This window comes from Heloderma suspectum, chromosome 2 (genome assembly GCF_057233095.1).
Source record: "Heloderma suspectum isolate Gila_16-S chromosome 2, 16-S_ref, whole genome shotgun sequence".
Taxonomy (NCBI): domain Eukaryota; kingdom Metazoa; phylum Chordata; class Lepidosauria; order Squamata; family Helodermatidae; genus Heloderma; species Heloderma suspectum.
Window position 1 is genome coordinate 251,057,718 of NC_139459.1, and position 26,253 is coordinate 251,083,970.

The 26,253-nt window shown below is 42.9% G+C and overlaps 1 protein-coding gene and 1 non-coding gene across 2 annotated transcripts in view; one reads left to right on the forward strand and one right to left on the reverse strand.

Moving 5' to 3' along the window:
- The window catches only part of LOC146354382 (uncharacterized), a 185,137-nt gene that overhangs the window by 104,106 nt on the left and 54,778 nt on the right, over positions 1-26,253 (reverse strand). The window contains exons 14-17 of the mRNA XM_084838718.1: positions 25,699-25,908; positions 24,489-24,632; positions 17,591-17,751; positions 2,981-3,093 (exon numbers count right to left, since the gene is read on the reverse strand). Coding sequence (XP_084694844.1) covers positions 2,981-3,093; positions 17,591-17,751; positions 24,489-24,632; positions 25,699-25,908 — 628 coding nt within the window. The remainder of the gene's footprint in view (positions 1-2,980; positions 3,094-17,590; positions 17,752-24,488; positions 24,633-25,698; positions 25,909-26,253) is intronic.
- Positions 22,878-23,072, forward strand: LOC146354383 (U2 spliceosomal RNA). Its single transcript, XR_014788682.1, has one exon. It is a non-coding gene; the product is annotated as a U2 spliceosomal RNA (small nuclear RNA).

Here is a 26,253-nt window from a genome sequence, read left to right on the forward strand (position 1 = left end):
CTTGGCCTTTCAGAAGACCCTGGCACTAGCCAAAGTGGTCCGGGACCCTCAGGGGTGAGGCCTTTGAATCTCGGCCTTCCTAGAGAAGCTGAGAATTCAGCTTCTGAGGCAGAGGAAGATGGTGGGCGCCATCACCTTAAGGTCCATGAAAGGATAGTTGCCAGGTGAAGGAGTGCTCACCTACTGAAGGGGACTACTCATGAGTTGGGCCCTCTTCATGAGTTGGGCCCGCCTCATGAGAAGGACATCTGACAAGCCTCTAATGGAGAGCAGCTGAGTACTGGGTGGGATTCTAACAGTTTTAGCTGTATCAGCTCCTGCTGGTAACTTGAGAGCTGCTGGAAACAATGCCTCTGCCAGGTCTAGTGTCTGTTACCTTGCTTTCTGTACCTTGCCTTGTGATGAATGCTCTGTACTACTGACCATGGACTGTTTCTTTGACCCTGCTTCTGTACCAAGTAATGTATCTGACTGATTTACTGTGTTTGACCTTTTGCTTGTTACCTTGACCACTCCTGCTGTTGCCTGATCCTTGTTGTCTGGCTGACTGACTGAGTTCTGACTTCTGCCTGAATTTTTGACCACTCCTGCTTTAGCCTAAATTTCATTGGACTGAAACCTGTCTACTTAACCATCTGCTTGCCAAACTGACTATTCTATTGCTTAGCTCCCTGTATTTGCTTGCAAAGAATCAGGACTCAGCCTAGAGCAGGACAGTGCCCTCTTAACCCTTGCCCTTCCTGGCTAGTAAAATCTAGCCGAGGGGGTATGACCAGGTGGGTCCAGGGAGTGGTAAATGCAGCCTTACGTGAAGGGGTGGTTCCTGCTATCCTTAAGGAGGCAGTAGTACAACTACTCCTGAAGAAACCCACTCTGGATCCAATGGTATTTGACAACTACCATCCAGCTGTGAATACCCCTTTCTTAGGGAAGGTACTTGAGAGGATCACGCAACCATCCAGTACTGCCATGCTTCTTTGTGTTAGGTCTTGTTGCAAAATTTGCATTTAAATCTAGGTTTATTATGGTTCCAAATAAACTTGTTTAAAAACCTTTGTATTCAATTTAATATTTTTCATATGACAAAAGGAAATAATTTTAAAATATGAACTTTGGCAGTACTTTCAATTTAATGATTGAAATTCTGTCTGTCCACAAAAATTTCATATTTACCCATTGCCTTAAATCAATATCTGTCTAAGAAATTAGTGGAAAGAAATAATTTGTCTTGGATCATATTGGATATTTTGTCTGATAACAATATACCTATATATCTAATCCTTGAGAATCAAAGCCTATTAGCTCACACAATTGGACTTTCAAATTTGTATCTATATATAAACCCAATATGTCTGATAAATATGTTAATTTTATAAAATGATATTTTACTAAAATAATTTATGGCAGGGGTCTCCAACCTTTTTTGGTCCGTGGGCACATTTGAGATTCTAAGGAAGCATTATGGGCATGTCACAAAGTGCCCCCCCCCCCGTACACTTGGCAAATCACAAAATGGCCTTATAGTCTTTCTGAGTTCAGTGGGAATTACTCCCAGGAAGTGGGTACAGGATTGCAGCCTTAAAGATGCATCAATAAAAGAGAAACAACAGTACATCTTAATCCCCCACCATCTCTCTCTCTCTCTCTCTCTCTCTCTCACACACACACACACACACACTCTCTCAAAATCCTAAATGTAACACGGAGGAGCAGATATACTCAGCTGCATGTGTATGTAGAACAGATATTTCTTTAAAAATGTATTCACATAGTTAACAGGTTCAGAATGGGAGGAGGGGGAGGAGAAAGGAAAAGCTTCCCAGTGTCATCACTCTAATGAAAGGGGGATAGTTATAATATTTTTGGAAGAATTTCACTCTGAATACAAATTACACGCACACACAACAAGATAATCAAGAGTAGGGAGGGGAGAAAAGTAATTCTAAATGCAGAGGGTTGCCACAGTAATGCCACAGCCCAGGCAGATTTGCCTCCAACATTCAAATTAAAACACACTGCACAACCCTATGCATGTCTGCTCAGATATGAGTTCAGAGAGACTCACTCCCAAGTATGTAGGTGTAGGGTTGCAGTCTTAAAGTTGCAACAATAAAAAAGAAACAGCAGTTCATCTTTATTTTCTCCCCCTTAAATGTATACTCTAAATTCTAAATGTAATACAGAGGAACAGAGATACTGGGGCTGTTCACACAACATGCTAACCCACACTCAGTGGTTGAGTGTGGGTTGTTTTGAACCATGGGGTGTTTGTTGAACTGTGGGTTAGCGTGTTGCCTGAACACAGCACATTTTCCACAGGGTGGGTTACTGTATTGTCTGAACAATACAATGCAGCCAGGGTGGCTTATTAACCATGTAATGTGGCTTGTTAACCACCCTGAACAACCCAACAGCAAACCATGGGTTCTCAAGGTGTCCTTAAAAATAAGCCACACTGCATGGTTAACAAGCCACCCTGGCTGTGTTCAGACAACACACTAACCCCAAGGTTCAACAAACAACCCACTGTTCAAAACGACAAGTTAAAAGCAACAAAGCAACAAGTTAAATGTGAGTGGGAAAAGATAAAGAGTCAACCAGACATGATACATTTTTAGCCTAAGTATAGAAATATTTTAAAATAAAATAAATATGTATTCATTGCCCTATGTTTAAAAAACACAAACTTGCCTTCTGTTAATTACTCATACTTCCATAACTCTTTCCAACATCTAATCTACTTTCTTCTCACCCTGAATTGTTTTCAGTGTTTTTAGAAGCAATGTTCGTCACTGATACCAAATAGCATCTGCATCACAGTGGTTCCAGGTACTATTTTATTTATCTGTGTTGAGCCTTTTCACAGCTATTTACATAGATGTAATATACAACTGAGTTCAAGGAACAGATTTGCTTGAAGTGCCAACAGTTATGGACTGGGTCAGATGCCTAATGAAAATTAGGTAACTATCATACATACCATTCCAATGTACTTGTTGCATCATCTTCATGTGACCAAGCCCAGATGTTATCATGGTTTATATCTTGCAGTCCTATCCATACTGATTCCCCTACAAACGTTTGTAACCATTTCTACAATTGAAATCAGGATAAGGAATAAAATAGAAATAGCAAGGTAGCACTGATTTTAAAAAACAGGGAAGGGGTTTTCACAATGTTTAGGAAGATTACTATTTGGCTAATGACCCAATTTTGCTCCCATCCCAACAACAGAAAATGCCTCTGATTTCAGACCAGTGTTGATCTGTTTTATGCAGGCAACATTAGGTTCTAATGTTCTACTTTTAAACGGCAGCCTAAAAATCATTTAAAATAATAAATAAATATTAGGCTAGCAGAGTTGTTAGCACTTATAACTAACAACAATTTAAAAAATGGATCACAATTACTGCTGCAGCAAGTATTATCCAAAATGGCTCATATAGTCCATCATCCATCTGAATCCAGCCCAAGCTTGTTGGGAAAGGAAGGACAAGCCTTGGAAGCAGCGTCTGGCCCCAAACATGATCATCCTGGTAGACTGCCCTCTTTACATTCTGCTCAAGAGGAGCTTGTATTGGTGGAATTTTTTCCTTTTCTTTGTAAACAGCTCCCTCAACCTGAAACAATTTTGTTCAGCACAGGTGTTTGTTGAATTAAAAATCAGAATCACTTTTTAACAACATGTGATCAAAGTTCTGCTTGATGTCTGTGGACGTGTACAGTATTATATGTGGCTAACATAGACATCTTTTAAATGCTTATGCACATCTATATTACGTCCAATATGCATATGCATGTATTTTGCATATGCACATGTGTGCTATGTCAAAAAGTTCTAAAAATTACAATTGTATGATCGTTTAAAGCTACCCTAGTGTTTTGAATGAGTTTATAAACTGTGGCCATATAATCTTTATCATGTATACCAGTTGTGTTATACCATATTCAAACACAAACATTATTTCAATCAGGTGATCAGGTACAGGTGATCTAATTTAGGTATTAGTTATCAAGCATTATTAATATTTAATGATTTATTAGTATTATTATGTTTAAATACAAAATAAATATTTATTTTTCTATGTACTGTGCTTGTAATTACATGCACATATATATGTATAATTATGTGAACATACAACAGGAGTGGGTAACTTCCAGGGGACAATTCCTCCCCCCATCCTGAAACCCACTGGAGTGACACCCTCCCTGGCACCACTTAATTTGCTATAGCAAAAGTGCAGATTTTTCTTTAAAACAAGGGACATGGGGAGAATGCACTTTGTTTTAAAGAAAGCTCTCACTCCCAGGAAGCTCGTGGGAGTACAATTTTTCTTTATAACAAGGTACATACTCCCCACATGCCATGTTTTAAAGAAGGATCTCCAATTTTTCTGCTGCCATGTTGAATTTCAGTGACAAATTTGGTGTCGTGGCCACAAAATAGGTCAGGAGGGCACCAGGCAGCCCACATTTTACCCACCCCTGATGTGGAAAGTATTTATTTAGGATGGAATCCAACACTGTGCAAGCAGGCTTCCACTTACACAACAAGAATTTCCCCTCCTTCCTTCAGTCACCTGTGCCTTCCCAAAATCTGCTCCAAAGGTGACCGGGAATTGCCACCTTGCTATTCCACTGACAGAAGCTGTTCTGCCAGTGGGATGAATTAACTGGTTCCCCTTCCCCAATTAGATTTGCATTCTGACCTACACACTTTCATTAATAACCAAAGCTAAAATGACTATATTATGCTCTTTTGATGGACATCATGACCAAATTTGCATATTCCACTTGCCAGGATTGATTTATGACTTATTAATGGTTTGCCTGTGATTTCATAAACTGCCCTGCCCATACTTCGAACCCCACCCCTAGCATGGAATTTTGGACAGAAACTCTCCTTAGTGTGAACTGAATGTACCTGAAAGTAAACTGATCATGATTTATAGGCATACAAGCATATGAACACATAATTTCATTTATATGGATTTGTCCTGACCTATACTGGCACTGGGGGAAGGGGAAAAATTCGTGCCCCATTTTTTTGGACTTTATTGTAGTACCTGAAAATAAAAGGACTTATTTGTCGAAAGAAGTGAATTATTTCTTGGTTGCTTGCTGCTCTCCTGCCTCACTAATAGCACAGGTCTGTATATATCCACTCGCCTGATTACCATTGACAAGTAAGAAGTGCTTCCAGGCAGCCAGGCAGGGAACTTTCTGTAAACTGGAGAAAAGTCGGCTCTTTTCAGTCCCCCTTCTTCCCTGTGCCTTAAATGACAGAAAGGCAGGCTAGCAAAAATCTATGGGGAGGGAGGCTAGCAAAAATTGGTTTGATCTTGTTACTAACAGTTGAGCAGGTTTAGACAGCATGCGTTCTCTGCATGATCACTTGTGGGTAAGCCCCAACAAACGCAGTGTGACTTTCCAAGAGAAAAAGGCAAATAAAAATGGAATTTAATAAGGATTTCGTGTGTGGGGTGAAGTGCACTGTAGTAAGTTGGACTTAACAACAATTTTACATATGGGGGCAGGGAGGAGAGTTACCATGATTTACTTGTATGGACAATGATGATACATGGTGCTTACTTTCAGAACAGAGCAGAGAGGGCATCAGACAGTCAGACAGAGTTTAGGATTAGACAGAGAAGAGTTCTGTGTCAGATAAGAGAATTCAGAGGAGTAATGACAGCTAACCCAGGTAAAAGTAGTGGCAAAGATACTAACAAGGTGATACAAAAAACATAATTGCTGTGATTTTTATCAAAGGGTGTGTGTGTGAGAAACTGAAATGCTCGGTGACCAGAATTTAGCTGAAGATGTTATTTTATCATCTCCTCCAAGAAAAGCATACAATTTGTATTCAAATTTGGATCAAAAATATAGCTGTATACAGGGATGCCCCTTCATGGATCACTGCCTTGTTGTGGCAAAGGGGCTTGTGTAACTCAGTGAAGCCATAAGCTATGCCGTGCAGGGCCACCCAAGACGGATAGGTGATGGCAGAGAGTTCTGACAAAATGTGGTCCACTGGAGAAGGAAATGGCAACCCACTCCAGTATTCTTGCCAAGAAAACCCCATGGAACGTATCACAAGGCTAAAAGATATGACGCCGGAAGATGAGCCCCTCAGGTTGGAAGGTGTCCAATATACTACTGGGGAAGAGCAGAGGGAAGTTCCAAGTAGCACCAGAAAGAGTGAAGCGGCTGGGCCAAATCCAAAAGGACACTCAGCTGTGGATGTGTCTGGTGGTGAAAATAAAATCCGATGCTGTAAAGAACAATATTGTTTAGGAACCTGGAATGTAAGGCCAATTAATCAAGGTAAGCTGGAGGTGGTCAAACATGAGATGGCAAGATTGAACATCGACATCTTGGGAATGAGAGAACTAAAATGGACAGGCATGGGCGGATTTAATTCAGGTGACCATTATATCTACTACTGTGGGCAAGAATCCCTTAGAAGAAATGGAGTAGCACTCATAGTCAACAAAAGGGTGGGAAAAGCAGTACTGGGGTACAATCCCAAAAACGATAGAATGATCTCAGTACGAATCCAAGGCAAACCATTCAACATCACAGTAATTCAAGTCTACGCTCCAACCACTGAGGCTGAAGAAGCTGAGGTTGATTGGTTCTATGAAGACCTACAACACCTTCTAGAACTAACACCAAAAAAAAAGATGTCCTCTTCATCATAGAGGATTGGAATGCTAAGGTAGGAAGTCAAGAAATCACCGGGATAACAGGCAAGCATGGCCTTGGTGTACAAAATGAAGCAAGACAAAGGCTAATAGAGTTTTGCCAAGAGAACACGCTGATCATAGCAAACACTCTTTTCCAACAGCACAAGAGGCGACTCGACACATGGACATCACCAGATGGTCAATATCGAAATCAGATTGATTATGTCCTTTGCAGCCAAAGATGGAGAAGCTCCATACAGTCAGTAAAAACAAGACCTGGAGCTGACTGTGGCTCAGATCATGAGCTGCTTCTTGCAAAATTCCGGCTTAAATTGAAGAATGTAGGGAAAACCACTAAACCATTCAGGTATGACCTAAATCATATCCCTGATGAATATACAGTGGAGGTGAGGAATAGATTTCAGGGATTAGACCAGATAGACAGAGTGCCTGAGGAACTATGGACGGAGGTCCGTAACATTGTTCAGGAGGCAGCAACGAAATGCAAGAAAGCAAAGTGGCTGTCTGATGAGGCTTTACAAGTAGCTAAGGAAAGAAGGGAAGCAAAAAGCATGGGAGAAAGGGGAAGATGTATCCAACTGAATGCAGAGTTCCAGAGAATAGCAAGGAGAGACAAGAAGGCCTTCTTAAATGAACAATGCAAAGAAATCGAGGAAAACAATAGAATGGGAAAGACTAGAGATCTCTTCAAGAAAATTGGAGATCTCAAGGGAACGTTTTGTGCAAAGATGGGCATGATGAAGGACAAAGAAGGCAGGGACCTAACAGAAGCAGATGCGATTAAGAAGAGGTGGAAAGAATACACAGAAGAACTATACAGGAAAGATCTGAATGTCCCTGATAGCCATGATAGTGTAGTCGCTGAACTTGAGCCGGACATCCTCGAGAGTGAAGTCAAGTGGGCCTTAGGAAGCATTACTAACAACAAAGCTAGCGGAGATGACAGTATTCCAGCTGAGCTATTTAAAATCCTAAAAGATGATGCTGTTAAAGTGCTGCACTCAATATGCCAACACATTTGGAACACTCAACAGTGGCCACAAGACTGGAAAAGGTCAGTTTACATTCCAATTCCAAAGAAGGGCAACGCCAAAGAGTGTTCAAACTACCGCACAATTGCGCTCATTTCACATGCCAGCAAGGTGATGCTCAAAATCCTACAAGCTAGGCTTCAGCAGTATGTGAACCGAGAATTACCGGAAGTACAAGCTGGGTTTCGAAGAGGCAGAGGAACTAGAGTTCAAATCGCCAACATTCGCTGGATCATGGAGAAAGCAAGAGAATTCCAGAAAAACGTCTATTTCTGCTTCATTGACTTCGCTAAAGCCTTTGATTGTGTGGATCACAACAAACTCTGGCAAATTCTTAAAGGGATGGGAATACCAGACTACCTTACCTGTCTCCTGAGAAACCTGTATGAGAGCCAAGAAGCAACAGTAAGAACCAGACATGGAACAACTGATTGGTTCAAAATTGGGAAAGGAGTATGACAAGGCAGCATATTGTTGCCCTGCTTATTTAACTTATATGTAGAGTACATCATGGGAAATGCCAGGTTGGATGAATCACAGATCGGAATCAAGATTGCTGGGAGAATTATCAACAACCTCAGATATGCAGACGATACCACCCTAATGGCAGAAAACGAAGAGGATCTAAACGGCCTCTTGTTGAGGGTGAAAGTGGAGAGTGCAAAAGCTGGCTTGAAAGTCAACATTAAAAAAACTAAGATCATGGCATCCTGGCATATAGAAGGGGAAGAAATGGAAGCAGTGACAGATTTTATTTTCTTGGGCTCCAAGATCACCGCAGATGGTGACTGTAGCCATAAAATGAAAAGACGCTTGCTCCTTGGGAGGAAAGCTATGGCCAACCTAGACAGCATAGTAAGAAGCAGAGATATCACCTTGCCGACAAAGGTCCATATAATCAAAGCTATGGTTTTCCCAGTAGTAATGTATGGCTGTGAGAGCTGGACTATAAGGAAGGCTGAGCGCCGAAGAATTGATGCCTTCGAACTGTGGTGCTGGAGAAGACTCTTACGAGTCCCCTGGACTGCAAGGAGGTCAAATCAGTCCATCCTAAAGGAAATCAACCCTGAGTGCTCAATGGAAGGACAGATACTGAAACTGAAGCTCAAATATTTTGGCCACCTAATGCAAAGAGAAAACTCACTAGAAAAGACCCTGATGCTGGGAAAGATTGAAGGCAAAAGGAGAAGGGGACAGCAGAGGATGACATGGCTAGATAGCATCACTGATGCAATGAATATGAACTTGAGCACACTCTGGGAGAGAGCAGAGGACAGGAAGGCCTGGCTTGCTATGGTCCATGGGGTCACGAAGAGTCGGACACGACTTAACCACTGAACAACAACAACAAGAACAACAACAACAACAACAAGACAGGGATGCCATGGAAGTGGTAAGATAATTTATTGGACCTAGAACAATTTAAAAAATCTTGGATTTCACAGTTCTCATGGTTAGAAATACAAGGAATACACTCATCTGAACTTTATGCAAAAATTATACTACTCATGATAAGTTATCAAATCAGCAGTTAGTTAGACTGGACCTTTTAAAATAGTGACTTCTCAGGCATCATGAAACTAGTGGGAAGTAAATAGTGGGGTCCCACAGGGATCTGTATTAGGACCAATGCTTTTCCACCTGATCATAAATGATCTGGAATTAGGAGTGAGCAGTGAAGTGGCCAAGTTTGCCGACAGCACCAAATTATTTAGGATGGTTAAAACAAAAAGGGATTGTGAAGAGCTCCAAAAGGATCTCTCCAAACTGGGAGAATGGGCATCCAAATGGCAAATGAGGTTCCATGTACGCAAGTGTAAAGTGATGCACCATGGGGCAAAAAATCCCAACTTCAAGTATAGCCTGATGGGATCTGAGCTAGCAGTTACCAACCAAGAAAGAGATCTTGGGGTTGTGGTGGACAGCTTGATGAAAATGTCAAGCCAGTGTGCGGCCGCTGTAAAAAGGCAAACTCCATGTTAGGCATATTTAGAAAAGGAATTGAGAATAGAACTGCCAATATCATACTGCCCTTATACAAATCTATGGCGTAACCACACCTGGAATACTGTGTGAAGTCACCATACCTAAAAAAAGTTATTGTAGAGCTGGAAAAAGTGCAGAAAAGGGCAACTAGAATGATCAAGGGGCTGGAGCATCTCCCCTATGAGAGAAGGTTACAAGAGCTGGGATTGTTTAGCTTGGGAAAAAGGAGAGTAAGGGGAGACAAAAGGTGTACAAAATTATGCATGGTGTGGAGAATATGGATAGGGAGACATTTTTCTTCCTCTCTCAAAATACTAGAACCCAGGGTCATCCCATGAAGCTGATTGGTGCGAGATTCAGGACAGATAAAAGGAAGGTCTTCTTCACATAGTGCATAGTTAAAGTGTGGAATTCGCTACCACAGCATGTAGTGATGGCCACCAATTTGGATGGCTTTAAAAGGGCTTAGACAAATTCCTGGAGAAAAAGGCTATCAATGGATACTAGTCTCAATGGCTATGTGCTATCTCCAGTACCAGAAGCAGTGAGCCTATGTACACCAGTTGCTGGGGAACAGGGATGGGAGAGTGCTGTTGCGCTTGTGTCCTGTTTGTGGGTTCCTGGTTGACAGCTGGTTGGCCACTGTGTGAAGAGAATGCAAGACTAGATGGACCCTTGGTCTTATCCAGCATGGCTCTTATGTTCTTAGTCAAGTGCATCAGCTTTCTGTAAACTAACAGAAGCTAAAAAGCCCCTGTCAGTTTTTCTCTAGCAAAATATATGATGAAAATGTCCAGGGAATTGTTTTTTAAAGGAACATTTTTTCAATGCATCTCATTATGTTGCTTTTCATTGTAAATCACTCAATCATTTTGAAAACATTCTGTGGTCTGGCTGATACGTCACAGCGGGAACTGAAGGGACGAGAGGACCACACAAGCCACATGCTCATCATTTGCACTTTCGCTCAACAACCCAGGAATGCCCTGCTTCAGGGTTGTTTCATGACATGTGAAGTCAGAAATTCTGAGTTGTTTATTGCTTGTCCCTGAAATTCCTAGGCTAAACAACCCAGGAATTGCTGTCATGATGTGCAAACCATGTCTATAAACTTTACAGAAAACTGGAGTCATAATCAAAGTAGATGATATATGTAAGTCACCTTGTATCAGCATTTTGTTAGATGGTTCGACAGATTCTCAAATCAGTCATGTGCTGTGGTCTATATTAGACATATACAATAAACTAAAGGAAAATAATTCTTCAAACTGTGAAACTGCTGGTGACTATTTTGCAAACAGCAACTACGGCCTTGAATAAGGCCAGGCATGAGAACGAGGTTGGCATGAGAACACAAGGTGCTGCTAATATGCTAGGATATAAAGATGGTCTTGTTGTGAAGTTCCAGGATATCATAAAATAACTGATTTCAGTTTACTGTGTTGCTCACATATTACAGTTAACTGTTCTGGATGCCTGTGGAGAACCTGATTTTGATAAAATTTGAAATTGTTCTGATATGCTTCACACAGTTTTTAACAATTCTATCTTCTAATCTGGAATAGAAAGTTATAAAACTAAAGGATTTAAATGCTTTGAGGTGGGTTGTGAGCTAAGCATGAACCCTGAAGAATTTGTGAGCTTGCCTAAAGTTACTCTTAATCTGGAGCATGTATCCAATTCAAGTGGACAAGATGGATATTAAGAAATGTTGCCGTTTTAAGTTATGTCGTTTCTTTCTAGATTTCCTCATACATCTATGAAGTATTCCAAAAAGAATGTGTCTTGATCACACAAGTGAATTCCACTCTAGAAAAAGCTCACCTCCTCCTTCATCAACCAAGACAGGAAGAGGAAGAATTCATAGCAACTTGATGATCAATTCAATGGTATGTCCCTGATCAGGGCAGAAATGGAAGAAGTGCAGTATTAAAAGGACAAACACAAAATTATACTAAAAGAAACAGAGTATCTACAGAAATTATTCTGAACTGGAAAATCATCACACTTAAAGGACATGAAAGTCTTTGACACACTTCCTTGGCTCGAAGGAAGACTTCTTGAAAACTTTGGACATGAGGAAGTCCTTTCTCTAGCCAAACACTTTTCTCATTCTCTACCACCAAACTACAATGAGAATATACTGTTGAATTAATAGGATGAACTTAAAACTGTTACAGAGATATTTCATTTGCAAAATTGTGCAAGAATGCTATTGCTCAGCCAGAAAGATTTCCTTTACTGAGCAAACATTTGTCAGTTAAGGCCTGTGTGCTTTTTTCTACTATAACTGTGAATGGCTTCAGTGCCATCAACTGGATACAAACTAAAAAAGATTTAAGCTTAGTTGTGAAGTTACTAACTTTCTAATGATGGTGGCCACTAATTAAGAGAATATAACCCACTGCTTGCAATTCACCTTTAGCACCAAGCTTCTTTGAGCTACATGTGCCATGAATTACTAAGTAAGAGTAGACAAAGCTCTACTCTTACACTATACAAGTAAATGAGTTGTATAGTATAAGATAAGAATATAGTAGATAGAATACCCCCTTCATGGATCACTGCCTTGTTGTGGCGAAGGGGCTTGCGTAACTCAGTGAAGCCATAAGCTATGCCGTGCAGGGCCACCCAAGACGGACAGGTCATGGCAGAGAGTTCTGACAAAATGTGGTCCACTGGAGAAGGAAATGGCAACCCACTCCAGTATTCTTGCCAAGAAAACCCCATGGAACGTATCACAAGGCTAAAAGATATGACGCCGGAAGAGGAGCCCCTCAGGTCGGAAGGTGTCCAATATGCTACTGGGGAAGAGCAGAGGGTATTTCCAAGTAGCGCCAGAAAGAGTGAAGCGGCTGGGCCAAAGCCGAAAGGACACTCAGCTGTGGATGTGTCTGGTGGTGAAAAGAAAATCCGATGCTGTAAAGAACAATATTGTTTAGGAACCTGGAATGTCAGATCAATGAATCAAGGTAAGCTGGAGGTGGTCAAACATGAGATGGCAAGATTGAACATCGACATCTTGGGAATCAGCGAACTCAAATGGACAGGCATGGGCGAATTTAATTCAGGTGACCATCATATCTACTATTGTGGGCAAGAATCCCTTAGAAGAAATGGAGTAGCACTCATAGTCAACAAAAGGGTGGGAAAAGCAGTACTGGGGTACAATCTTAAAAATGATAGAATGATCTCAGTACGAATCCAAGGCAAACCATTCAACATCACAGTAATTCAAGTCTATGCCCCAACCACTGAGGCCGAAGAAGCTGAGGTTGATCGGTTCTATGAAGACCTACAACACCTTCTAGAACTAACACCAAAAAAAGATGTCCTCTTCATCATAGGGGATTGGAATGCTAAAGTAGGAAGTCAAGAAATCACCGGGATAACAGGCAGGCATGGCCTTGGTGTACAAAATGAAGCAGGACAAAGGCTAATAGAGTTTTGCCAAGAAAACACGCTGATCATAGCAAACACTCTTTTCCAACAGCACAAGAGGCGACTCTACACATGGACGTCACCAGATGGTCAATATCGAAATCAGATTGATTATGTCCTTTGCAGCCAAAGATGGAGAAGCTCCATACAGTCAGTAAAAACAAGACCTGGAGCTGACTGTGGCTCAGATCATGAGCTGCTTCTTGCAAAATTTCGGCTTAAATTGAAGAACGTCGGGAAAACCACTAAACCGTTCAGGCATGACCTAAATCATATCCCTGATGAATATACAGTGGAGGTGAGGAATAGATTTCAGGGATTAGACCTGATAGACAGAGTGCCTGAGGAACTATGGACGGAGGTCCGTAACATTGTTCAGGAGGCAGCAACGAAATCCATCCCAAAGAAAAAGAAATGCAAGAAAGCAAAGTGGCTGTCTGATGAGGCTTTACAAGTAGCTCACGAAAGAAGGGAAGCGAAAAGCAAGGGAGAAAGGGGAAGATATACCCAACTGAATGCAGAGTTCCAGAGAATAGCAAGGAGAGACAAGAAGGCCTTCTTAAATGAACAATGCAAAGAAATCGAGGAAAACAACAGAATGGGAAAGACTAGAGATCTCTTCAAGAAAATCGGAGATCTCAAGGGAACGTTTTGTGCAAAGACGGGCATGATAAAGGACAAAGAAGGCAGGGACCGAACAGAAGCAGATGAGATTAAGAAGAGGTGGCAAGAATACACAGAAGAACTATACAGGAAAGATCTGAATGTCCCTGATAGCCATGATAGTGCAGTCGCTGAACTTGAGCCGGACATCCTCGAGAGTGAAGTCAAGTGGGCCTTAGGAAGCATTAGTAACAACAAAGCTAGTGGAGATGACAGTATTCCAACTGAGCTATTTAAAATCCTAAAAGATGATGCTGTTAAAGTGCTGCATTCAATATGCCAACCAATCTGGAACACTCAACAGTGGCCACAAGACTGGAAAAGGTCAGTTTACATTCCAATTCCAAAGAAGGGCAACGCCAAAGAGTGTTCAAACTACCGCACAATTGCGCTCATTTCACATGCCAGCAAGGTGATGCTCAAAATCCTACAAGCTAGGCTTCAGCAGTATGTGAACCGAGAACTACCGGAAGTACAAGCTGGGTTTCGAAGAGGCAGAGGAACTAGAGATCAAATCACCAACATTCGCTGCATCATGGAGAAAGCAAGAGAATTCCAGAAAAACGTCTATTTCTGCTTCATTGACTACGCTAAAGCCTTTGATTGTGTGGATCACAACAAACTGTGGCAAATTCTTAAAGTGATGGGAGTACCAGACCACCTTACCTGTCTCCTGAGAAACCTGTACGAAGGTCAAGAAGCAACTGTAAGAACCAGACATGGAACAACCGATTGGTTCAAAATTGGGAAAGGAGTACGACAAGGCTGCATATTGTCACCCTGCTTATTTAACTTATATGCAGAGTACATCATGAGAAATGCCGGGTTGGATGAATCAGAGGTCGGAATTAAGATTGCTGGGAGAATTATCAACAACCTCCGATATGCAGACGATACCACCCTAATGGCAGAAAGCGAAGAGGATCTCAAGAGCCTCTTGTTGAGGGTGAAAGAAGAGAGTGCAAAAGCTGGTTTGAAACTCAACATTAAAAAAACTAAGATCATGGCATCTGGCCCTATCACTTCCTGTCATATAGAATGGGAATAAATGGAGGCAGTGACAGATTTTACTTTCTTGGGCTCCAAGATCACCGCAGACGGTGACTGTAGCCATGAAATTAAAAGACGCTTGCTCCTTGGGAGGAAAGCTATGGCCAACCTAGACAGCATAGTAAGAAGCAGAGACATCACCTTGCCGACAAAGGTCCGTCTAATCAAAGCTATGGTTTTCCCAGTAGTAATGTATGGCTGTGAGAGCTGGACTATAAGGAAGGCTGAGCGCCGAAGAATTGATGCTTTCGAACTGTGGTGCTGGAGAAGACTCTTACGAGCCCCCTGGACTGCAAGGAGGTCAAATCAGTCCATCCTAAAGGAAATCAACCCTGACTGCTCATTGGAAGGACAGATAATGAAGCTGAAGCTCCAATATTTTGGCCACCTAATGCAAAGAGAAAACTCCCTGGAAAAGACGCTGATGCTGGGAAAGACTGAAGGCAAAAGGAGAAGGGGACGGCAGAGGATGAGATGGCTAGATAGCATCACGGATGCAATGAATATGGACTTGAGCATGCTCCGGGAGAGAGCGCAGGACAGGAAGGCCTGGCGTGCTATGGTCCATGGGGTCACGAGGAGTCGGACACGACTGAACGACTGAACAACAACAACAGATAGAATACATGGTTCTGACTATGGTGCATGTTCATAGAATCATAGAATAGTAGGGTTGGAAGGGGCCTACAAGGCCATCGAGTCCAACCCCCTGCTCAATGCAGGAATCCAAGTCAGAGCATCCCTGACAAATGGCTGTCCAGCCTCGTCTTGAAGGCCTCCAGTGTGGGAGAGCCCACCACCTCCCCAGGTAATTGGTTCCATTGCCGTATTGCTCTGACACTCAGGAAGTTTTTCCTGATGTTCAGTCGGAATCTGGCTTCCTGTAACTTGAGCCCATTATTCCGTGTCCTGCACTCTGGGATGATCAAGAAGAGATCCTGGCCTTCTTCTCTGTGACAACCTTTCAAGTACTTGAAGAGCGCTATCATATCTCCCCTCAGTCTTCTCTTCTCAAGGCTAAACATGCCCAGTTCTTTCAGTCTCTCTTCATAGGGCTTTGTTTCCAGTCCCCTGATCATCTTTGTTGCCCTCCTTTGAACCCTCTCCAGCTTGTCTGCATCCTTCTTAAAGTGTGGTGCCCAGAACTGGACACAGTACTCCAGATGAGGCCTAACCAGTGCTGAGTAGAGGGGAACTAGTACTTCCCGGGATTTGGAAGCGATGCTTCTATGAATGCAGCCCAAAATAGCATTTGCCTTTTTTGCAGCCACATCACATTGTTGGCTCATATTCAGCTTGTGATCGACGACAATTCCAAGATCCTTCTCGCTCGTAGTGTGGTTGAGCCACGTATCCCCCATCTTGTAACTGTGCATTTGGTTTCTTTTTCCTAGGTGCAGAACTTGGCATTTGTCCCTATTAAATGCCATTCTGTTGTTTTCTGCCCAGCACTCCAGTCTATCCAGATCACTTTGAATTTTGTTTCTGTCTTCCAAGGTATTAGCTATCCCGCCCAATTTTGTGTCATCTGCAAATTTGATCAGCATTCCCTGCACCTCCTCCTCCAAGTCATTAATAAAAATATTGAAGAGCACTGGGCCCAGGACTGAGCCCTGCGGTACCCCACTCGTTACCTCTCCCCAGCTTGAGAAGGTCCCATTGATAAGCACTCTTTGAGTCCGATTCTGTAGCCAACTGTGGATCCACTGGATCGTTGTTTCATCTAGCCCACTTCGAGCTAGTTTGCTCATCAGGATATCATGGGGCACTTTGTCGAAAGCTTTGCTGAAGTCGAGGTATATGATGTCTACAGCATTCCCACGGTCTACAAGGGAGGTGACTTGATCAAAAAATGAGATCAGATTTGTCTGGCAGGACTTGTTTTTGACAAATCCATGTTGGCTTCGAGTAATCACTGCATTGTTGTCAAGGTGCTTCCAGATGGATTGCTTTATGATCTGCTCCAGAATTTTCCCAGGGATTGATGTCAGACTGACTGGTCTGTAGTTCCCAGGTTCCTCCTTTTTACCCTTTTTGAAGATAGGGACAACGTTAGCCCTCCTCCAGTCATCTGGCACTTCCCCGGTCCTCCATGATTTCTCAAAGAGAATAGACAGCGGTTCTGAGAGCTCTTCTGCCAGTTCCTTTATGACTCTAGGATGCAGTTCATCTAATGTTAATAATAAGGATCAGTTTTCCAGATACGTAAAACAGTAAAGCTGCTGTTTGCAATTCTGTTCTGTCCTTAAGCAGGCTAGTAACTCTTGTGGGCTTATTTACAAGGCTGAAGGCAACCTGTGACCTGGACATTCTACATTTAGGCCCATACATGCATAGACTTGATGCATGTGAGGACTGCTTTATTTGTGTGAAGGGGGGCATGTGCTTTCTCCACCACATGGATAGTATCCTTGGGTGATATGAACAAGACCTATCAGGTTTTACCTTTTCAAAATTAGATGTAAGATGCTTGAAATTCTTGCCATAATTATTGGCAACTGCATCAGTATAGGAACGCATGCCAACTTGCTAACTGGAATATAAAAACAGTATTGCTACTGTATTAATACCCAGAGTGTTTATGAAACAGTGAGTCCAGTGTTCTTCTGAAATGTGATACTTCTACACAGGTGCTTTAGGTTCTAGGAGTAGTGGCCAGTTAAGCCAATGAAAGTCACCAGAAGTGGGGGGGAATATAAATCATCATACCAGTTCAGCTTCAGCTTCAATCCAGAGAAGTTCAGCAGCCCTAAACCGACTGCAAGACGTATTCGCCTCTTTCCAAGTACCAAAATCACTTAAGAAATAGTAACAGTGCCTGTTCCAGTAGTGCCAATTAATCATATCTGGGCATCTCTCACTGACAGAGGCTGTAAAAACAAATGCACAATAAGCTAGTTAGCACTGATGTCGAAATGAAAATGATATGTATTTACCCTTTGCAAACATAAACCTTCCATTCTCAAGCCTTTTGCTCTCTTCATATCAACCCAAAATGTAGAAAATGTCTACCCATGGAGGAGAGTAATACTAAAAGTTACTGGCAAAACTGAGTCATGATAGTACATGAAACTAGGATTGTACATGTCCAACCATTTAAAAATGTTCATATGGACTAGGAGCAACTCTGATGGGGACGATGACTCTTCAGTTGTGGGTACCTATTCAGCTGAACTGTGAACATATTCACTAAAACACAAATAAAATGTAAGGCATCTCCATATGATCAATCAAAGCAACCCACAATCACACATTAGACTTTGCACACTACTCTTGTAAGTTCTTTTTTTCCAGTGGTAACAGTACTACGTTACATTTATACTTATTAGATTAGGGTGGGCTGGGAGAGACAGCTGACTTATTCACAAATGCCACTGAAGCAAGACAGATGTGCACTTCAGCACAGGCAACAGGGAAAGGTCAGCCTCCAAAGCTCAACTAAAAATGAAATGCTTGCAAAATGCAGGGCAGTGTGGATGGCAGAAGTGAGTGGGGAGACAGATAATCCTGCTGCTCTTCAGGCTTTAGGAGTTCACACACAGCTTCCCCTGGTTTTCAAATGAGGCCCTCCAATCAGATTCACTGCAGCAGCGGTTGGGCCTATCTATATAAGGAGGCACGCTTGCAAGGAAGCCAGCTCTCCAAGCGTGATGAGCCCCAGTGACGAAGTGGCTCAGCCCCAGGGGCAAAGTGTCAGCAAACAAGCGAGTTAAGCAACTGTGTGAGCTTAGCAACAGGATAAGGAAGCCAGGACAGTGTACTCTTCCCTCCCTACTCATAGGAAGTAACTGTAAATAAATAACTATAAATAATTTCCCCACCTTCTTGTAGTAAACAACTAAGTTTTTCAGGGAAAACACACCCAAATAAAAAACCAGTTACGAGGGTAGAAAGTCAGCAGGGGGCAGGGGTTATCCAGTGTATTGCACTGAGTGCCATGTGTTCAACTATCTGCCTGCTGGACAGAAGTTGTGGGTGTGTGCTCGGTGTAATGAGCTCCTGGCTCTCAGGGAACAAGTTTGTTCCCTTGAGGCCAAGGTTGCTGTCCTGGAGAAGCTAAGAGAGGCAGAGAGGTTGGTGGATGAGACCTTCAGGGACCTATTAACTGTGTCCCACTCCCAGGGTGACAGCTGCTCTGCTGTCATGGAGAATGCAGGTCTCAGGGAAGGAGGGTGCCATTCTGAGAAAAAAGGAAATGATCCCTTAAACGGGACCCATTCCTCGCAAGACGAACAAGTATCCTCTCACACTCAGGATGTGCCTCTAGCGGGAGGAGGGCTTGTGGTAGTGGGAGATTTGATCATTAGACACACAGGCAGCTGGGTTTGTGATGGGCATGTAGACTGCATGGTGAATTGACTGCCTGGTGCAAAGGTTGTAGATATAATGCGCCATCTAGATAGCTTAGTAGATAGTGCTGGGGTGGAGTCGGTGATTGTGGTCCATGTTGGTACCAACAATGTGGGAAAATGTAGTTGTGAGGACCTGGAAGCCAAATTTAGGTTGCTAGGTAGGAGGTTGAAATCCAGGACCACCAAGGTGGCTTTCTCTGAAATGCTACCTGTTCCACGCACAGGGCCAGCTAGACAGGTGAAGCTGAAGAATCTAAATTCGTGGATGAGATGGTGGTGCAGGGAGGAGGGATTCAGATTTGTTAGGCACTGGGGAACATTTTGGGACAAGCTGGGCCTGTACAAGGGGGACTCCACTTGAACTAAAACAGAACCAGACAGCTGACGCTAAACATAAAAAGGGTGGCAGAGCAGCTTTTAAACTAAACCTTAGGGGAAAGCCGACAGGAGCTGGGAAGCATCCGGTTCAGGTTAAATCTTCCCAAAGGGATGAAGATGAAAATGTTTTTGATTGCCCAAATGTAGAAGGGGAGGAAATAGGCCAGGAGTACATGGCAGAACACATTAGCCAATCTAAGGGGCCAAAGTCCCACAGCAAAAGATGCACATATCAGAGGCATCTGGGGAGGGAAACCATGTATAGGTGTTTCTGTGCAAATGCTAGAAGACTCTGAGCCAAAACAGGAGAGCTGGAGTGCTTGGTTTTAAAAGAGAAACTGGATATAGTGGGCATTACAGAAACCTGGTAGAATGGAGAGAACCAGTGGAATACTATCATCTCTGGAGATAGAAAGATAGATAGATAGATAGATAGATAGATAGATAGATAGATAGATAGATAGATATCAATTCATTAACTAAATTTATTAATCGCCCATCTGGCCGGTCACCCAGCCACTCTGGGCGATGTACAACAATAAAAACAGTTTATACAATAAAATTCAACATTAAAAACATCACATTTCTAAAATTACCCTAGCCCACCCCAAATGCCTGCCTGAACAACCATGTTTTTAATGCATGGCAGAAGCTCATTAAAGAGGGGGCATGGTGGAGTTCCCTAGGGAGGGAGCTCCACAGAGTGGGGGCCACCACAGAGAAGGCCCTCTCCCTTGTCCTCACCAGCCCAGCTGTCCTGGCTGATGGGACAGAGAGAAGGCCATGGATATAAACTCTACAGGAAGGACAGGGAAGGGCATACTGGGGGAGGTGTTGCACTGTACATCAAAGAGGGCATAGTGTCGAGTGGACTAGAACACCTAAAAGGGTAGGCTCTTCCACAGAAGCACTGTGGGTGACAATACCATGCTCCAAAACTAGTGCTAGGAACGTTCTATCATGCCCCAGACCAGAATGCTCACAGTGACCTTGAGATGGAAAACAAAATCAGGGAGGCCTCCAAACAAGGAAGAGTTGTAAAACTGGGTGACTTCAATTACCTCCACATTGACTGGATAAATGCATTTTCCAGTCATGACAAAGAGGTTAAATTTATCGATGCCCTAAACAATTGTGCCCCTAGAATAGTTGGTCATGGAACCAACCAGAGGGGAGGCGACCTTGGAGTTAATCCTAAGTGGTGTTGCCCAGGACCTAGTACAAGATGTAAATGTTGCTGAACCAACTGGAAACAGTGACCACAGTGCTATCGGATTTAATATATATTTAAGTGGAAAATTGCCCAGGAAGTCCAACACAGTCACATTTGACTTCAAAAGGGGAAACTTATCTAAAATGAGGGAAATGGTGAAAAGGAAGTTAAAAGGGGGAGTCAAGAGGATTAAATCCCTTCGAAATGCTTGGAGATTACTCAAAACCACAATAATAGAAGCCCAGCTAAAATGTATACCACAGGTAAGGTTAGGAAAGGTAGCACCAAGTCCAAGAGGCATGGTTAACAAGCAGCGTCAAGGAAGCTATTCGAGAAAAGAGGGCTTCCTTCAGAAAATGGAAGTCTTGCCCAAGTGAGACAAAAGGGAGCACAAGCTTGCACAAAACAAAAGGGAGCACAAGCTTGCACAAAGGTGATGCAAACAGATAATAAGAAATGCAAAACATTTTGAAGAGCATATTGCTAATAATATCAAGGCTAACAATAAAGAATTCTTTAAATGTATCAGAAGCAGAAAACCAGCTAGGGAGGCAGTTGGACCATTGGATGACAATGGAGTTAAAGGAGTACTGAAGGAGGACAAGGAGATTGCAGAGAAGCTGAATGAATTCTTTTCATCCATCTTCACTGCAGAAGATATAGGACAGATGTCTGTGCCTGAACTGATGTTTTCAGGAAGGGAGTCAGATGAACTGAGACAAATAGTAGTGACAAAAGATGACGTTCTCAGCTTTATTGATAAATTGAAAGTAGATACATCATCGGGCACAGAATGTATCCATCCTAGTGTTCTCAAACAACTCAAATATGAAATTACTGATCTTCTAACCAAAATATGTAACATATCACTAAGATCAGCCTCTATACCAGAGGACTGGAAGATGGCCAATGTAACACCAATTTTCAAAAAGGGATCCAGGGGGGTCCGGGAAATTAGAGGCCAGTTAGCTTAACGTCTGTTCTGGGTAAATTGGTTGAAGGCATTATTGAAGATAAAATCAGTAAGCATATAGAAGGACAAGCCCTGCTGAAGAAGAATCGATATGGCTTCTGCAAAGGTAAGTTCTGTCTCACTAACCTTTTAGAGTTTTTTGAGAGTGTCAATAAACATGTAGAGAGGGGTGATCCAGTAGACATTGTTTGCTTGGACTTTGAAAAGGCTTTTGACAAGGAACGACAGACTCCCTGGAGGAGGTGCTTGAGGTGGTCTCTGACGTGCATATGCAGTCCCCTCACTTGTTGGTTTTGGGGGACTTCAATATACATTTGGAGGCCATCCTTGCAGGGGTGCCTTGGGACTTCATGGAGACCATGACTTCCTGGGAGCTGCACCCTATTCCAACTGGGCCCACCCAGGTAGCCAGCCATGCGTTAGACCTTGTGTTTGTATCCTGGAGAGGTGGGGAGTGATCTGGAAATTGGGGTTATATCCACCACCCTCTTGTCATGGTCAGATCACTACCTGGTGGGGGTGGACTTCTTGGTTCCACAACCACTCCGCAGGGGTGGAGGACCCGTTAAGATGGTCTGCCCCAAGCATCTTATGGATCCAAATGGATTCCTGACTGCACTTGGGGATTCTTTGGAGCACAGAAACGGCTGCTTGGTCAAGACCCTGGAGGATGGCTGGAATGCTGCAATCACTGAGGCATTAGACCGTGTGGCTCCGAAACGCCCTCTCCCCCTGAACAGAGCTCAGACTGCACCATGGTTCACCCCATGGTTGCGAGCTCTGAAGTGGGAGGTGAGACAGCTAGAGCGCCAGTGGAGGAAATCTCGCTCCAAAGACGATCGGACACGGGTTAGAGCTGTAGCTTCAGCCACCACGTGGTGATAAGAGCAGCAAAAAAGAATGTTTATGCTGCCTCTATCGCGTCTGCAGAGTGCTGTCCCAGGAGGCTGTTCCAAGTGGTCCGGAACTTGGTCAGTCCAGTTGTTCCAGAACCAATGGAGCATTCTAAGGCCTCCAGTGATGGATTTGCAAAGCACTGTGCAGATAAAATTGACTGGATCAGGAGTGCTAGTCCATGTTATCGCTTCTCGGCCTTTTGGCTAAGATCAAGTGTAGTATTTGTTCTTATCAGTTTAATATCTGATATGTCCTCTATTTGATGACTATATATTATTTTATCCTGCATTGAGCAGGGGATTGGACTCGATGGCCTTGTAGGCCCCTTCCAACCCTACTAGTCTATGATTCTATGATTCTATGTGCTGTGGATACAGTTAGTGAACGAGGGGCAGCCAGTGGGAGACCAGTTGTGTGGGATTGGTTCCAGCTTCTTCCTTTGGAGGAAGTGGACAAGGTGCTTTCATCTTTAAGGCCGACCACCTGCTTACTCGATCCTTGCCAATCTTGGCTCATTATAAGCTGCAGGGAGAGACTTAAGGAGGGGATCAAGGTGGTGGTGAATACTTCCCTTGAGGAGGGAGTGATGTCATCAGTCCTCAAGGAAGTGGTGATAAGACCACTATTAAAGAAGCCCTCCTTGGTTTCCCAGGACTTGAACAACTTTTGCCCAGTCTCGAATCTGCCATTTTGGGGCAAGGTGATTGAAAGGGTGGTAGCTTTGCAGTTGCAGGCACACTTGGAAGAAGACGATTATCTGGATCCATTTCAATCGGGCTTCAGGCCTGGGCATGGGACAGAAATGGCCTTGGTAGCCTTGGTGGATGATATGGGGAGAGCTCTGGATAGGGGCAAATATTCCTTCCTTGTTCTCCTCAATCTCTCAGCGGCTTTTGATACCGTTGACCACGGTACCCTCCTGGACTGCCGGGGGGGGGGGGGTTGGACACAGGGGACACCGTATTATGGTGGTTCCATTCCTTCCTCTGTGGCAGATACCAGAAGGTAGCTCTGGGGGAGGAGACTTCAGGCACTTGAGGGGTGCCACAGGGTTCTATTCCTCTCCCCGATGTTAGTTAACATCTATATGAAGCCACTGGGGGCTATCATCAGGAGGTCTGGGGTGCAGTGTCACCAATATGCAGATGACACACAACTCTACCTGTCATTTAAATCCTTGCCAAGGTTGGCTGTAGAAACCCTGTCCAAGTGTCTGGAGTTGGTGAGTGGCCAAATGGAAAGGACTAAGCTTTCAAGAACCGCAACAAAACCGAAGTACTTTTTGTGGGAGACAAGGGGAGGTTGGGTGATGCTGACCTGGTGTTTAATGGGGTGCGGCTACCCCTGAAGGACCAGGTCTGCAGTCTGGGGGCCATTTTAGACTCCCAGCTGTCCATGGAGGCTCAGGTATCAGCCATGAACTGGGCAGTCCTGTACCAACTCCATCTAATACTGTGGCTACTCCCCAATCTCCCTAACCATCTGCTCCCATCGGTAGTTCACGCCATGATCTCCCCTCGCCTAGACTACTGTAATGTGCTCTATGTGGGGTTACCCTTTAAGATGGTTTGGAAGTTGCAGCTGGTGCAGAATGCAGCGGCCCACCTGATTAAAGGCAGCCGTCAGTGAGAAAGAACAAAGTTTTGTTTCATTTTTACTAGAAGGATCCCACAAATTCAGAAGCATTTACGAATATTCTCAAGAACCATTTCAGTTACATAACAAAGCCAAGAATATCGTATGCAAATCAAACTTTATAGGGTTTGTTTGTTTTTTTTAAAAAAAACAACTTACTTTCTGAACAAGTCTCTACAGACTCTTGGTCTAAACAGGTGCTTTTCTCATCACAAAAGCCAGTCAACATGTTACAACGTGCACGGTCTCTGCATATTGGGCATTCTTCCTCACATGCATATCCATGACGTCCGGGTGAACAACCTAGAGTTCAAAGAATTAAAATAATTTTTTAGCACCAAACCAGGCTTGAACATCCATGCAGATAATACAGAGATTCCAAGATACACATTTACTGACAGACATACAAAAGCTCTTTTTTATAACTCAGTCTAATGTGTAACTACAGCAACATCCTTTGAAATGGACACTGCATAATCATTTTGCACAGTATAAAGATATAAATGTAAATTGCATTCAATGTTCTAATTGTAGTTTAATGGCAAGATAATTTTTTTTATCCATTCACATATATAGTTAACAAGTAGTATTTAAAACGTGGTGAGAAAGAACCAAATACATATTTTACCTAGCAACAAGTGTGAATAAAAACAGGAAACAGTTTAGCAAAAGTTAGCTATACTAACTAATGGCATCGAAATCAGTAAGATCTTCATAATTGCCACTCCATCACTTTTAATGAGGCTTAGCCATGGTTCAGCATTTGCTTGGTTGTTCTTGGAGAGACTTGCAGAGGTTTTCAAAAGAGGAATAGATACACGTGTGCAATGAGAGTCCAATACGATCTTAAACAACTTAAGGAACTGCCTTAGACCAAGTTAGACCATTGGTCCATTTAGCTTACTAATGTCTGCATGAAAGGGAGGCAACCTGATACCCTCCAGATATACCGTCCTCTCCTCAACACTACAACCCTGCTTGAAAAATGGCCCCTCCTCCATTGCAATCATACTTTTTAAAAGCTTGATTCCAGCTGAAGGGTGGCAATGAATGAGTGTAAGTGTGCGTGGACAATCATGCCGTGGGGCAACATGCCAGCACTTTGGGGTGTGCCCCCACCAACTGCAGGCATGTGTCCCCCAACATGTTTACCTGGAACCAATTCGGCCCTTGGGCTGAAAAAGGTTTCCTACCCCTTTTTTAGCACTATTTTAAAGATATTTCAAGCTTACCATTGCAGCCAGAATAGCTCGAAAGTGTGCACTGGGATTGTAACTATGCTTTTTGTATTTTACTTCCCTTTAATATTACTCTATTAAAAACAATTTTCACTGAACGAACTGTTTATAAAAATAGAATGAAGCCTTACTGGTTTTCAAGCGAAATATATGGTGAGCTGAACCTGACACCATTTCCATTCCTGTGACAAGGCAATGTTTGTTTGGCCAGCTACTTATTCCAGTACAGTTCATGTTTAGTACACAATGGAATCTTGCTTCATCAAGATCTTTGAACTCAGCCAGGGGATAAACAGCCAGCATGATTTTTCCAGGGTAATCAATGAAAAGGTCAAGACCGGCTTTTTAAGAAGAAAATAATAATTTAGTAACAAGGTTACGGGAAGCAAACACAGCATGAATTACAGACAAAAGGTAAAGGAAAGCAGATTATATTATAATTTGATAATATAGCCACTACAGATACGCTAACTGCAGGACTATAGCTTCTGGAGAAAAAAGAAGTTCTTCAAGCACTTCCTTACAATTGTACTCACAATGCTTAATAGTTGTCCTTACTAAAGATCATTATACAAATTTACACAAGCAGTGTTCTGATTCAGGAGCTGAGAACTTCTGTGTTCTGATTCAGGAGCTGAGAATGTTAAGTGCTTTATAATCAAAGTGTACCAAAAACTATAACAAAG